The sequence below is a fragment of the Pezoporus flaviventris genome, unplaced genomic scaffold, assembly GCF_033815535.1.
Source record: "Pezoporus flaviventris isolate CSIRO_AGI_PZ_B2104156 unplaced genomic scaffold, CSIRO_AGI_Pfla_v1 ptg000007l, whole genome shotgun sequence".
Taxonomy (NCBI): domain Eukaryota; kingdom Metazoa; phylum Chordata; class Aves; order Psittaciformes; family Psittacidae; genus Pezoporus; species Pezoporus flaviventris.
The window spans coordinates 89,275,484-89,291,458 of NW_026892555.1; the positions used below are offsets into that span (position 1 = coordinate 89,275,484).

General features: G+C 41.4%; 1 protein-coding gene across 1 annotated transcript in view; it reads right to left on the reverse strand.

Moving 5' to 3' along the window:
• The window catches only part of ELOVL2 (ELOVL fatty acid elongase 2), a 42,527-nt gene that overhangs the window by 10,072 nt on the left and 16,480 nt on the right, over window positions 1-15,975 (reverse strand). Inside the window, exons 2-3 of the mRNA XM_061449454.1 lie at window positions 10,042-10,105; window positions 6,641-6,828 (exon numbers count right to left, since the gene is read on the reverse strand). Coding sequence (XP_061305438.1) covers window positions 6,641-6,828; window positions 10,042-10,105 — 252 coding nt within the window. The remainder of the gene's footprint in view (window positions 1-6,640; window positions 6,829-10,041; window positions 10,106-15,975) is intronic.

Below are 15,975 nucleotides of genomic sequence, written 5' to 3' on the forward strand. Positions count from 1 at the left end.
GACCTTCCATTACTCAAGCTCTATCTTTTTAACACTTGTGCAGCTAGGAAGCAAATTTTTCTGATGCCAACCATTATAATGATGGAATAAAACTGAATTTAAGTGCTCTATTTTTTTATTTGTTCCTTCCCCCCCCCCCCCCCCGTTATTCTAAATCCAGGTATTATACTGGGCTTTCTAGTAATTTGTGAGATGCAATCGCAGTTGCAATGTGTAGGGCAAAACATGGTTGTGACATATTGTGCTTCTGACCTTACCCTGCTGTCAGAGGATACAGAAAAGGTAATTCTGGTACTCCTGAAAAGCCTCACATTGTCTTGGTACCTATAGATTCACAAATTATGACTATAATTTAGAAATTGGACTTATTATGGGATGAATTTTCAGCTCCTATAAACAGGTAAAGTGAAGGTATTTTTCGTTAAATATCCTGTAAGGAAAAAATCTTTCCTTCTGGCTTCGCTAAAAATGTAGTGGGCTTGCAATACTTGTTTGGTTCTGCTTTTTCTCTTTTGCCTTGAATCATGGGGTACTCACATGCAAGTCCTGCTTCCCCATGTGGATGTAGTTGCTTGCTTACAGATCCTATAGGTGTAGTAAGTATGCGAAGCTACCTGGGGATACAGGCAGCTTGAGACATCAATGGCACATATCTCTAGATCTCCTTTTTAATCTGACTCAGATGGTGCCAGTGTTCTGGTTTTCTCAGTGCCTGATTGACAAAAGGGCTTGAGTGAGACCTTGATGACTAGCTGAGATTTAATTTAAATAGGGCAGAGGTGATACTTACTGCTGGGGAAAGCAGCCTAAGACTATGGTAGAGATTATGTCTTTTCCTATTAATGAGGGAGAGTAGCCTCACCTGAGTAATTTCACAATTCAGAGATCAGCACTGGCCTCTTTTATTTCCAGTTGTAATTTATCATTGGAATTGCAAAAGTTTTAACCTGCGGTGAACTTATCTTGGGCTCTGGTGCCTCAGACTGCATCCCTGGAGTATGGTTTGTGAGGTAACTTGCATAGGAAATAATTTTAAAATGTGCAAAGATCTGATTGCTTTTCACAGTTAGCTGGTTTTCTGCTCATAGTCGATATTTTTAGGATTGTAGGAGGATATCTGTGTAGAGGAAAGGCATAATTTTATTCAGTGAAATTACAGAAAGTTTTATTTTTATTGAAATAAAAAGGTGGTGCTTGTTTTTTGTTATGCAGATTTTTTGCAATGTTACTAGAAATTGTTGGATCAGTAGACTTGACCTGGGTCCGTGAACACTTAGCAGTATGGAAGAGTACACAACCAGTAACAAACTTCTGATGCAGGTTTCTCCTGTAGTACAAGGGTGGCAGGAACTGTCTTCTGACCCCTCAGCAGTGCACATGCAGCCTGCATAATTTAAGCACAGGACTTGCATCTAAGCTTCACGTACATAAAGGATTGCTTTTTCCGTGCTCAAGATCAGAGCATCCCGACACGTAGGAAGTCAAGGAAGAGGGCCAAGAGACCTGCGTGGCTAAATAAGGAATTGCTGGGTATGCTCAAGTGGAAGAGGAGAGTTTACAGGTCATGGAAGGAGGGGATGGCCACTTGGGAGGAATATAAGGCTGCTGCTAGAGGATGTAGGAAGGCAGCTAGGAGGACTAAGGCCTCCTTAGAATTAAACCTGGCGAGAAGGGTCAAGGACAGCAAAAAGAGCTTTTTCAAATACATGGCAGACAAAACTAACACCAGAGGCAGTGTAGGCCCACTGATGAACGGGATGGGTGCCCTGGTGACAGAAGATACAGAGGTGGCAGAGTTACTGAATGCCTTCTTTGTCTCTGTCTACTCTGCTGCAGGCAGTCCTGAAGAGCCCTGTACCCCTGAGACCTCAGATGAAGTCAGGTCAACGGAGCGGTTTGCCTTAGTCGATGAGGAATGGGTTAGAGACCAGTTGAGCAATCTGGACATCCATAAATCCATCGGTTCAGATGGGATGCACCCGCGGGTGCTGAGGGGACTGGCCGAAATCATTGCTAGACCACTCTCCATTGTCTTTACCAAGTCTTGGGAAACGGGAGAGGTGCCTGAGGACTGGAGGAAAGCAAATGTCACTCCAGTCTTCAAAAAGGGCAAGAAGGAGGACCCGGGTAACTATAAACCGGTCAGCCTCACCTCCATCCCTGGGAAAGTGATGGAACACCTTATCCTTGGTGCCATCTTAAGGCATATCGAGGATAAGAGGGTTATGAGGGGCAGTCAGCATGGCTTCACCAAGGGGAAATCATGTTTGACCAATCTCTTAGCCTTTTATGAGGAAATAACACGGTGGATGGATGATGGCAGAGCAGTGGATGTGGTCTACCCTGACTTCAGCAAAACATTTGACACAGTCTCCCACAGCATCCTCACAGCTAAATTGAGGAAGTGTGGACTGGATGATCAGGTAGTGAGGTGGACTGTGAACTGGCTGAAGGAGAGAAGCCAGAGAGTTGTAGTCTATGGGGCTGAGTCTAGTTGGAGGCCTGTAACTAGTGGAGTGCCTCAAGGGTCAGTACTGGGACCAGTATTATTTAATATATTCATCAATGATTTAGATGAGGGGATTGAGTGTACTATCAGCAAGTTTGCTGATGACACTAAGCTGGGAGGAGTGGCTGACACGCCAGAAGGCTGTGCTGCCATCCAGCGAGACCTGGACAGGCTGGAGAGTTGGGCAGGGAGTAACTTGATGAAATATAACAAGGGAAAGTGTAGAGTCCTGCATCTGGGCAGGAACAACCCCAGGTTCCAGTATAGGTTGGGAAACGACCTGTTAGAGAGCAGTGTAGGGGAGAGGGACCTGGGGGTCCTAGTGGACGACAGGATGACCATGAGCCAACACTGTGCCCTTGTGGCTAAGAAGGCCAATGGCATCCTGGGGTGTATTAGAAGGGGGGTGGTTAGTAGGTCGAGAGAGGTCCTCCTTCCCCTCTACTCTGCCCTGGTGAGACCCCATCTGGAATATTGTGTCCAGTTCTGGGCCCCTCAGTTCAAGAAGGACGGGGACCTGCTGGAGAGAGTCCAGCGCAGGGCAATGAAGATGATTAAGGGAGTGGAGCATCTCCCTTATGAGGAAAGACTGAGGGAGCTGGGTCTCTGTAGTTTAGAGAAGAGGAGACTGAGGGGTGACCATATTAGTGTCTATAAATATATAAAGGGGGAGTGTCACAAGGATGGAGCCAGGCTCTACTCAGTGGCAAACAATGATAGGACAAGGGGTAATGGGTACAAACTGGAACACAAGAGGTTCCACTTAAACTTGAGAAGAAACTTCTTCTCAGTGAGGGTGACGGAACACTGGAACAGGCTGCCCAGGGAGGTTGTGGAGTCTCCTTCCCTGGAGACATTCAAAACCTGCCTGGACACATTCCTGTGTAACATTATCTAGGTGTTCCTGCTCCGGCAGGGGGATTGGACTAGATGATCTTTTGAGGTCCCTTCCAATCTCTAGCATACTGTGATACTGTGATAAAGACATGCTCCAAAACCAAGTGCCCCACTTCTCCATTATATTCAATGGGGAGAGAGGTAAGTGCTTTTGATGGCTTCAAGAAATCTATTTGCCTGACTCAGAATTCTAATAAACTACTCCTCTGGAAGGCCTTCAAAGCTACTGAACTTGACACAAAAATTCTGAGACATCTCAGGAGGATGGGGGCAGCTGGGCAGAGCTGTTTTGCTTTAGACCTTGTCCTTTGTATCTGACCTTGTGCTAATGGCACATCTTAGTTGTCCTAGAGCTGTTTCTGCTTTAGGGATTGGTTGACCTCAGAGCTCATGGAGCTAAAATTGGCACCCAGATACTTCATGCACATGGTGCAGTGCATGGAGCTCTGGCTCAAAAGAGGATTCTGCCCTTCCAGACTTAAAAACAGGCTGTTTGTTATGACTCCTCGGTGTAACCTTTGTCTTCTTGCCTTGAGGTTGTACAAATCAACTGTAGTCAAGTGACAGGTAAACTAGGTCAGGAGATGAAAGTGAGGGGATAAAAAATTGCAGCATCGGTACCCCCATCAGCTGGTTTACCGTGTTTCTCATTTAAAGCCATAACACAGGCCAGACTGCATTTGGAGATACACCCTTTCTTTTGAGCGAGGTATTTTTTTCTTTTAAATGTCTAAGAAGCCCCCACTCCATTTTGGACCTATTACAAGAAAAAGTGTGTTTTATAATAACCTTACAAACAAAACTAAGAATAGGTAAGAACAATTGTAACAACTGTTTGGGTATCTTTTTGGTGGTTCTTATCTATTGCAGAGCTTATTATTAAGTGATAAATCTCTCTTACAGAGACCAGAGAGGTTCAGATGCACTGGGAGGATGATGGAATAAGACAACTGTTACAGATGTCTCTAACGAGGAATTAATCTGGAATCACACTCACTGGAGGGATCAGCTGTGTTTACATAAGAAACCACCATTGCAGAATGCTTTAAACATAGGTAACTCTTGCCTTAAAGAGCTCACAGTCCATTAAAGACAGAGTGAATAAGGGCCGCAGAGAAGCTTCAGAAACGAGATATTTTGTAATGTTGAGTCACCATAATGTTACTCAGTACTGAAGATGATTTCCATTTTCCCATTTGCCTGTTTTCCTTAAGAAAGGATGTGCAAGCTACCTCAGTCACATCTGCAAGTCTTAACTTCCATTCTGCTCCTTCATAGGAGAGGCTGTGATAGGAATCAAGCAAGTAGACTATGGAAAAAGACAGAAACACTATTATGGAAGTGTTTTACACAGCGTAAAACTAGCCTGGCTGGCAGTCCAGAGCTGAGAGTGAAATCTGCAGTAAACCAGTTGGCAGTGCAGATCGGTTCTGAGGTCCCCTGGGTTCCCAGCAAATACGGAATGTGGAGCTCTGAGCCACTGCCAGCCATGCCCAGCTGCAGCCTGGGAGGCAAAAATCAGCAGTCTCCAGCTAGAGAATCGAGGTCTAAAGGGACTAATCTGATCAGTAACACAACTCAGCAATTGTCTGCAGCAAAGTTAGCCTCAGGAAGGACAGGGTAGTCCCTGTGCAGAGGCACAATTCCTTCAAGGATGTGAAGGTGGCAAAAACCAGGTTTGCTTGATTCACATTAGTGAGACCTGCTAAAATTCTTTCTGTTCATTCATTTACTAGTGGCAAGCCAAATCAGCCTGCAAGGGGAAGGGATCAGTAGTTTTGTTCTCAGTTAATCCTTTTTGCCAAGTCCTGCTACTGAAGGCTTATCTGTATACCTTCCAGCAAAATAGGGATTTAAACATCAAAGTGCTAATTTGAATTCTGGAGGACAATCAGTACGGAGTCATCAAACCTTCAAGCAATTGTGCTGGTTTCTCCTCTGCTCTGGCCTGATCCTGCGCTCTCAGACACCCACAGCAACTGCTGAAGCCGGCTGGAGCTTTGGCAGGACAATGCTCAGTGTAGCTCAATCAGTCCTTTGCACAAAGGCACAAACCTAAAAAGCTCTGCTGCCTTTTAACCAGTCACCTGGTGTTTAGCTCAAATAAATTTAAAACTTGAAACTTCTGGGGTCCTGTTTGGCTTCTGCAGTTTCTTGTCTGACCAACAGAATAGTCGGTCCTTGTTTTTCTCATGGAAGCTGCTCTTGTGGCCGGGAAGCCAGGGAGCAAGAAGTGCATGGAGGCTGTGCAGGCAAAGCAACAATGTCAGCTCACACCTCCACAGGTCACACCATGAAATCGAGCACATCCTTCAGCCAGGGCTTCTCATGGCTGGGGTCACTTTTTAAGCCAAGTCAGAAAATGTCTTGTCAGGTTTCTCTTTTAGTGCTACATTTTTGCTTTTTAGGGCTGCAACACTTTAATATTAAAAAGCACAAGGCTGAGAGTGGGAATCTCCCAAATAATATCAAAATAGTGACTTTTGGCTTCTGCTCCTCACTGGGTAGGTGAAAACACACATTCTTGCTGAGGAGCACTATTTGAGTCCTCTGCTGTTGCCAAATAATCAAATGATTCAAACCTCTCTTCAGGCCCTGGATGGATCCTGATTTCTGTGAGCGTGTTTCTTCCTGATAAGTACTTAGGGAGTAATCTGTGTGACCATATTCAGCTTCCAAGTCCCACAGCGCCTGCTTTTGGCTGAAGTGGCAGGTTTTTAACACCTCTTACTCTCTGACCATATGAGGAAAGCTTCTTAGTTGGGGAGCAGAAAGATGACATTGAATTGTCAATACCATAAATAAATCAGTACTTACTTTCATCTATACATCTGCTCATATTCAAGCTTGGACATTTGTACATAGAAAAATCATTCCGTAGGCAGTCATATGAATAAAACCCAGTTCATGAGGGCTGAAGAATGAGGTGCATGTAGGCATGTTTGAGCAGAGTGACTGCTGCAGATTCAAATTCATGCTTGTAGACACTGGCCTGGACAGCTGTAAGCTGTCCCCACATGTGGACCGTGGCTCAGAAAGAACAGTTAAAGCATTCTGAGATGTAAGCTGAGAAGCTACAGTACAACTCACTGTCCAGTTGTGAAGGGACTTTTCTTGATCTTATATGGGCTGTTGATGTTATATTTCCCAGAAAGACTATGTTGCTAAGATATTCCTGCTAAAAACTGTATATTGCTTACCCTCCTCAGGCATGTTTCATGGAAGAACGCTTACCTCTATGAGCATGTACAAGGAGAGCAGTGTAATCCCAAGGTTATATACAATGAGGTGAGTCCTGAGAGAGAAAGGAGGCCTATCCTTCATGAACTTGGTGCCCAGCCATATGCACAGTAGGTATGCTCCAGTAAGGAAAAAAGTGGGAAGGTAAGAGTCCAAAAGGAACCATCCTCTAACCCTGGGATCTGAAAAGAAACACATGATGCACGCAATTAGGAAGGCTATGGTAAAGTATGGATAAAATAAGGCAAATCACGTTATGATAAAAAAATCTGCTAAAAGTGTGAGAGGGAATCTACCATGCTTTGGTTGCAAAACTTATTTGTTTCTTTTGCCTCCCCAAAACTGCATACTAATTCAGAGAATGTGTGCTGAAAACTGCATGGAATCCCCTAATGATTTAAGGTCACTTAAATCTCCTTATTTGAACAGGAAAGAGAAAATAAAAAGAAAACATTCCTATATGCTTTTTAAAATGTAATTTAATGTTTTAACTTTATATTTAATGAAATCATATCTTAATCTGCTCAACAGATAGCTTGTGAGTAGTAGTCAATAAAAGTATGCATGTAAAGTTGTTAGTTCATATATTACTTTAATTCTTCATTTGCAGAATTAAATGAAGATATATAACATTTGCTAAAAAGCATTTGGGGGGTATTTTTCAAAAACATGAAATATGAAAAACAAATGGCAAATGTTTACTTTGGCTATCGGAGATCTTTGTTAAGGCAAGGGCTTGCTTTCTCACAGTTTCTGTCCCATTTGCCTGGCCCTGAAACGAAATATTAAGGTCAAATCCTGTTTGCCTTATTCACGCGAGTAATCCCACTGGCAGTAATCACATAGTTCAGTGTATATGAGCAAAGCCTAATCCCATATGCCAGTCTGGAGGCGGCACTTTGTTGTCGTATGAACAAGTGGATATCATGAGAGAAAGGAATGTTTTCTTTCTTTCCTTCCTTTTTCTTTTTTTTTTTTTTTAGATGGATCAAAATTTAGAGTTAGTATTGCAGAATATCCATCTGCAGACATTTGTCTATGAAAGGAACAAAGAGCATCATGGCTAGCTTTTCATAAAGGTTACTTTATATCTGTCATGAATCACGGAGTAAATGAAGAAATAAGTCAGTGAAAAGCTATTGTGCAGGTCACAGTAGCTCTTTCTGCTCTTAGAAATTATTTTAAATTACTTGTTTTTTACAAAGACCAAGGTTATGTTAAAAATTGTAAAAGAAAAGTTATTCATAGTGCATGAAAAAGAATTATTATTTTTCTGCCTCTGTTGAATTTGGAAAGGACTGGGCAATGGACGATGCAAAAAACCAAATGTGCCCAAGCAATTTAACAAACTGTGGCTGATTGCAATTTTGCTGCACTGCATTCGTTCTGACTATTCTTTCCTTGGAAAAATACGCATGTATGTAAACTGAGATTTTAAGTGAATTGGAGTAATCTGCTTATGAACCACACTATGAACATCAACTCTCTTGCTCATTACAGTCTCCTTCCACTTCCCACCATGACTCCATTGCAGTAACACCCATCTGTTGAATTTGGGCTCCGCATGGGATGTTAGCTCCTTTGCAGGAAATACCTCCAGCCAGACCTAAATTACCATGAAGTGCAATACTCTCCTGTTCTTGACTTTCCCTTTTGGACTACCAAAAACCTCTAAGAGAGGTGTAGAATTTAAAGCAGCAATGACAACACAACCATCTATTACAAAGCAGGAATGGAGAGGAAAGGGTATGTATTTCAAAAAAAAGTTATTAGAAGAAGGAGAGATCACAAGCATTTCTGTTGACTGACAGTTTGATCTCCATATTTGAATTACTGTAAAGGTGCACTGTCAATAGAAGAAAGGATTATTTTTACAATACTGGACCCATACAGCATCTGAACTTGAGACCAAGGCAGTGAATAAAGCCAAAGTGGGAAAGTGCTGGACTGCAACGGGGGAAGAAGCACGTGCCCACAACTCACATTGCTCTGCAAATAAGTTCATTCACAGTCATTGGCCATGATGTGCCAGACCCTTGGGGTGAAATCTTGGCTCCTTTGAAATGAGTGGCAGGCCTCCCAGGCTCTTTAAAGGAATCGGTGAAGTTTAGAAACATTTGGATTCAAGTTTCTGTATAGCTTTGGCCAGTTGGTGTCTGAGTAGATTCAGATCTTTCTAGGTGCAAAGGGTAAATGGTTTTGAGCCAATGCCTTGTTACTGTTCATACTCATGTGAGGGGTACTTATAACTTTATCATCACTTTATTAAAATATATGTATTACTGATGTTCTGTTTCTTTCAGATAAAACAAGCAACCAATTAGCTAGATTTAGTTCCTGCAATTCAATATTCCTTAATTTTTCATAACACCGAACAATACTCTGCAGATGAAGGTGACCCTGGAAAAATGCTCTCTTACAGAACATTATTTCACTCTCTCTCATTTTGCCTTGAGCCTAGGTAATCTCCTATCCAGAATAGTGTGGACCAACACCAAAATATTAGACTCCTTCTTACTGAGAGATGCAGTTTCTGTTCCCTGATCCAAAGAACTTGGTCTGGTAGTTCAAAAGCAAATATTGAAGTACATTTATGTACAAAGTTCAGCTGAAACCAGTGAAAAAAGGCATAAAATATGCCTACATATAAATGAAATTCAGATCTTTGGTAGTACACCCCTTCTTCTAGTACTGCCATACTGCACCTGGTGTTTGCCTGCTATCACCAATGAAAGCAGAGATTGCCTCTGAGAACTAGGGTGTGGCTTTCTATTTCTTCTCCTGCTCTTAGCCACACCTGGTAATGACTACACATAGTGTAGTTCTTGGGTACGGGTACCATATAGCCGCATTTCAGGAGTTATTACCTAAAATATAAACCATGTGATTGTTTTTTAAGACAGGTAACTGGACCAAATAATAACTGGGTTATGAATGAGAATCAGTCCCAAACCAGATCTTCCACTTTCAGAAAAATCCAGGCTTTCCCTTTTTTTTTATCTACATTAGGATGCAAAATTGAAATCCTTTGACATTCTTAGAAAGAAAGGACTCCCAAATCTAGTGATTTCTAAGTTAAAAAAAAAAAAGAAAAAAAATCAGCCTAACTTCTTTCACCTTCAGTATAATCTGTGAGTGGTTTTAATTTCTATTGCAGGTAATACGTCAAAGAGTCAACACAAAAATCTATTGGCTTTCTATAAATGCATTGCATTCATAGATTTCCCACAATAATGGTGTGTTCTTGTAAATACTGTGATTCTGCCTTGTCCACATTTTTCTATCTGAATAATCTCTCAGTGAAGATTTTGATTGCTTCTACTTATTGGAATATTTTTGAGTGATAATCTGGATAGGTATTATTTCCTAGAAGGGCTATAGGTGGAGCAGCTTACCTCGAGGCCCAAACATATAGTCCACAAACTCATTTACTTCCCGGTCAAAAGCTTTCAGGCTCTCCTAAAAAATAAAAACAGGCTATGTGACAAAGATGTTATCTCTTAGCTCACATAGAGAATACAATTAAAACAATCTAACAAAGAGCATGTCATGCTCAAATATTTCTACAGTACACAACATCATCCTCCACTGAAAAAAACCCAAATCTCTTTAAAAATTAATTTAGAGCAGATTGTGGTCTAGGTAACAATAAAGGCCTTGTTACTGGAAATTGTCCAAGCCAGAACACTTGAGGAAGGGAAGCTGACGTTTTACAAATGAGTAAGAACAAGTATCACAGCAAACTCATCTGTTACGGATGTTGTTTTTACTTCAAAGCTGCCTGGTTGCAACCAGTTCAGTGACAGCGCATCAGCTGAATATCTCAATGCTTTACACTTAAAGAAGGAAACCTTTGGGGTGAGCCAACTGAGATTTCTCTAAATCAGGCACTGAGCTCTTAAAATAAAGTCTGTAACTGAACCCAGACCTCCAGTAATGAAGTTCAGGCGATGTAAGGAGGGAGGGAGGAAGAAGAGGGTTACATTACAGAGACTTTGTGTTTTGAGGTCAGTGAAGCTGCTAAGCTGGCAGGCTTAGCAAGTTTGTGTTTGTGACTGAGTTGGAAGCCAAGCCATGATCAACAGAGTCTTTCCCTTACTCGGATGTGGTGGCCTCTCCAAAAAATTTCTTCCAAGACTGCAGTCCTGGGCAGTGGCTTCCTGCATGGTGGTGCCTGAACAACTCTTTGCCACAAGCCTGAGGTCAGCCAGGTTCTTCCTGTGCTTCTTCCAAAAATGCCCTCCTGTGCTTGATGAATCAATTTCAGCACTGACCAAATACAGCCAAGCTGAGAAGACAGACACGGAGTGACACTGAACATCTCCACAGCACAAGAGCTGCCAAGGGCTGTGTGTGCCTCTGAATGACAGGTATCTCCACATCAGCCTGGGCTACAGTCACCATTAGCAGCTCTGCTTCATGAGTAACCACATTTGCACCCTGGCAGTTCCAGCCCTGACTTCTGCATTCCCCAGATGAGGCTGGGTTGTGGTCTGCACAGTGAGAAGCTCCTGGTGCTCCCAGACCCATTGTGCTTCTTCTTCTCCTACTTTTTGGTCCTTAGGATGTTCAAAATGGACACATGTGCGAATACACGGCAGCAAGAGGTTTGTGTGAATTTGTGTGAATGTGACGCATTTTGCGCAAATACATGGCAGCATCTCAGGCTATAGAGATCTCTCTCTGCAAGATGGTGCAGTGTTCATCTTATCTTTAAAAAAAGACAAAAAAAACCAAACCCAAACCTAAAAGTATATCTATAGAGAGCTATTTAACACAAAGCAAAGGAATTGCTCTGAAAAAGGAAAGAATAAAACATGATATTCATAATACAAAAATATTTTTCATACTTTGCAGCACTGAGGAAACTAAAATATCTTTTAGGAAGGGGTCCTGACTCCTGCCCCTGAAAAAAGGTATTTTCTCTATATGAGACAGTTTCCTCCGCAGCCTAAGGATGACTCTGTCGTAGGAGGTGGCTGCATTTCCAAATGTGGGACCTGTGCAAAAGATCTGCTTCCATTTTGACTTCCTGGAACTATGCAGTTTTTCTGCTATTATTTCATGATGATGGTACTGCCATTTGGGGAATGCCAGACAGCTGTTTGTCTATGATATGTCTACCTGCTGCATTAATTTGAAAGGGCTACCCCTGTGCTTGATGGTTTTGCGGTGAGACTTAACACACTGGTTTAGGAAAGACACACTTATGGATTCAAGTGACTTCCAGGAATGAGCATACAAAGCTACTTGCTTTCCTGCTTATATAAATAAATTTTACATATCAAGAACAAAGTAATAAACCATGTATATTCCTTTTATATTAAAATACTGCAGAAAAATCTGTTCTCAGCTGCATTGAAATAGCCATTAGGGTCTGAATTCTTCTAACAGATGGAGGAATTAGAATTGTGGAATAATTATTAAGGAGAAAAAGCAGAATAAATACTTAAAGAACTAAATCATAGAGTCAAAGAATCATTTAGGTTGGAAAAGACCTTTTAGATCATCAAGTCCAACTGTAAACCTAGCACTGCCAAATTCACCACTAAACCACGTCCCTAAGCACCATGTCTACACATTTTTTAAATATCTCCAGGGACAGTGATCCTACCACTTCCCTGGGCAGCCTGTTCCAACGACTGATTATGTTCTCAGTGAAGAAGTTTTTCCTAATACCCAGTCTAAACCTACCCTGGTGCAGCTTGAGGCCATTACCTCTTGTCTTATCACTTGCCACTTGGGAGAAGAGACCAGCCACCTCCTCTCTCAATCCCCCTTTCAGGCAGTTGTAGAGAGTGATAAGGTCCCCCTTGAGCCTCCTCTTCTCCAGACTAAACCTCCCAGTTCCTCAGCCATTCCTCATAAGAGTTGTGCTCCAGACCCTTCACCAGCTTTGTTGCCCTCTCTGAACCCGCTCCAGCACCTCAATGTCTCTCTTGTAGTAAGGGGCCCAGAACTCAACAAGGAATACAGGCCAGGATGCTGTTGGCCTTCTTGGCTGCCTGAGCATGAGCTGCTCATGTTCAGCTCTGTCAATCAGCACCCCAAGGTCCCTTTCCACCAAGCAGCTTTCCAGCCACTCTTCCCCAAGCCTGTAGTGTTACATGGGGTTGTTGTGACCCAAGTGTAGGGTCCCTCACCGACCCTGCTGAACTTCATACAGTTGTCCTCAGCCCATTGATTCAGCCTGTTGAAATCCCTCTGTAGAACCTTCCTACCCTCAAGAAGATCAACGCTCTCACCCAGCTTGGTGTCATCTGCAAAATGCACCAAGATTGTTTTTTTGTGTAGGTTACTGTTATCACTGATCCGGCTTGTGACAGTTGACCTCTTAGACCTGGCTAGGATCAGCAGACAGAATGCTGATCAGATGAGCTGGTCTAAAGTGAAATCTACCTACCTGTGAATGTGCTTAAATGACACAGTGGGGACTTGTAGCAGCTCCCAACTTCACTCTGGTCTATCTTAATTAGCACTGCATAAATCCAGTGTCTGGTTTGCTTTCACTGATTTGAGAGTAGAAATTTTTCTGGGTGGTGCAACAGAAGAAATAAATATACTTCTTAAGAATTTGCCTCCCTTTTAGTTTTTTTACAGCATATCTTTGTTTACAGGAACAAAAATAGAGATTTATCCGATACAGATTTACAGGGTTGTTAAAGAAAATATGTTTGTTTATATACCTAATACTATTACTAATAGTTAAAAAAAATCCCAACATTACTGTAAAAAAGGTAGGTCATTTTAAGTGACTGGTCTTGTCATCTTCCTGTCAACACAGTTACCAGAGACCACACCAAATTTCTGGGTTTTAAAACATGTCCTTAATAGTGCCTCTGAGCAGATTAGATGTAAATGTCTTGCTCAACATGATCTGGTTTATTTCTGAAGAAAAGCAAATAAAACCAGCTTGAACAAAACCACATGCTCAAATTCACTTCTCTCTGGCAAATCCCTGTAATAGCCTTTATCAATGAAGGTATTTGAGTTACAAGGCTAAAGATTAATGTGTATTTCATGTTTTTCCTTCTGTTGTACAGGACATTGCTCTGCGTATTGGCAAGCCAGCATTTGGGCAGGATTTTGGACAGATTTGTGGAAGATCTGTTTACCTACAGCTATGAAAAAGGCATCAGGTTATCTGAGCAAATCAAATGGAAAGAGGGGAGGGAGCATAAAATAACATAGAGATCTCTAACGTGTTTCAACATTTTTGCAACAGAAATTGAGGTGAATAAGTAGCACAGTACACATATGTGAATTACTGTTGTCATGCTGATTGCACTTAAAATACTATATGGAAGTCAGCAGGTATGGGAAAATAACCCTTCTATACTTATTTGTCTTTGTTAGTGTTTGTCTTCACTGGGAGACCAATGTCCACTGGTTTCCTAATAGTTTCAGTAAAAGAAGTATAATCTGTGCAGAAATTTGTGAGGCTTTTTGTTTGATTATGCAGAATTTGAATGGCTTTCTGAAATAAACTTTCTGCAGATGAGTAAATTGCATTCAGTCTCACTGATGCTATCTGAAAACCTTCTGTATTGGTATTGGGTTTTTTGTTTTGTTTTGTTTTTCATGCAGCCCTGAATGTCATTCAGTATCTCAAAATTCTGAGATAATTTGCTTGTTCTTACACAGCTTTACCGAAATTATAATACTCTGTATAAAAAGAGATCTTATTTCAGAATTAAAAAAAAAAAAAAAAACCCAACCAGAAATGAGTGCTACACTCTGCTTTCTGATACACTTCCTGGAAGCAAATGTGATGTTTGAAACAACCATGGTAGAAAATACATATATTAACAGTATGGTGATTTTTATTATTTAGATGGCAACTTTTCCTCAATTCCCTGAAAATTTCTACTCCGTAAACAGCCAGTGACTGGGCAGTATTGGAATTAGTCTGAATTTATCAGCATGTTTAAAGGAACTAATTTTGATGCCTGAATCTCTGATGCTGATAGCCGACCAAAATTAGGAGCTAGCTACATTACAAAGCTTTAGTCAGCACAGCTATGTTGCCAGAGCTCCTAGTAGAAGCACAGCTCCCTGACTCTGGTAAACCGGGCTGGCTAAAGGGCTCTTTTGCCAATGTAAGATACATCTGCACGGGATGTTTTTGCTACTGTAGAAACCTCACTGCCTAATTCCTTCCCAAAAAGCAGCGTTGCAAAGCCAGCATAATTCTGTAACTGGATCTGTCCTACAAAGGCATATAATGTGATATGATAGAAGAGACCGAAGCCAAGCAGTACTGCAGCAATGGTGCAGGTCCAGACAGGTGCCCATATGTGAACAATGTTTGGTAAAGCTCCTGTTCTGTGGAAAATAGCCATGAATAGCTAGTAAAAAGAACTACTGATGACTCCACCTAAAGTTATTCTTTTAGAATTCCAAGAATAGAGAGCTATATCTTTGTTTTGGAAACACAAGTTGTGCAATATATTTGAATTAATGCAAAAAGTCTCTGGAAAACATGATACAGTGGAGCAAAAGCAAGAGGGCTGTTCCAGCTTTAGCACAAAATAAAAAATGAATGGTCTTCCTAAGTTTCTTTCTTTTTTCCTTTCTTCTAAAGGCTTTCGCAATAAACTGTAAGCACTCCAGGAAAAAAAAATCTTGTTATTGTTGTCAGTAAATTATTTAAAAGACTTCAAGACCAGCTTTGAAGGTAACAAAGAATAACACTGCTTATAGTTAAGAAACATATTCTTTCTAAAAGAATTCAGTAAGAGACATGTCCAGTCTGAAAATTTATCTGATTTTCAATGTTTTTCAACCAGATTATATTTTATTGCTATTATTTTCTCATACTCTGCCATATATGCCCCATTCTACAGCTAAAGCTTATACACGTATATACAAATAGATGTACACATATATACAAATGCCTGGATATTTTCCAGTTGACACTACCAAATTCAGCACTTTTTGTAACAAAAAGGGCAATATCTTTGCAGCTAAGGGTTATTTTTGCATGCATTTGGAAATACCAACTGCAAGTTAGCATCCTACATGAGGCTGGTAGCTTGCAGCCCTGCCTGTTATCTGACAAAGTAAGTTGGTGGGGGAGCTGATTCATCAAATAAGCTGGTTTTCTCTAGAGGGGATTGAGAACAGCTGTTTGAACAGTGATTACAGCCAAAAGTGCTGAACATCTTCTCCTGTGCTGATTTAGTCACTACCAAGAAAGCTGAGTTGGTGTTAATGAGGGTGAAAAAAGGTAAGAGGATGGTAGCTGCAAAGGAAAGGGAGACTCACAGATTTTTGTTTTAATAGCTGCTCAGGTTGTACTACCTGCAAGAAAATGCTATGTTTTCAGT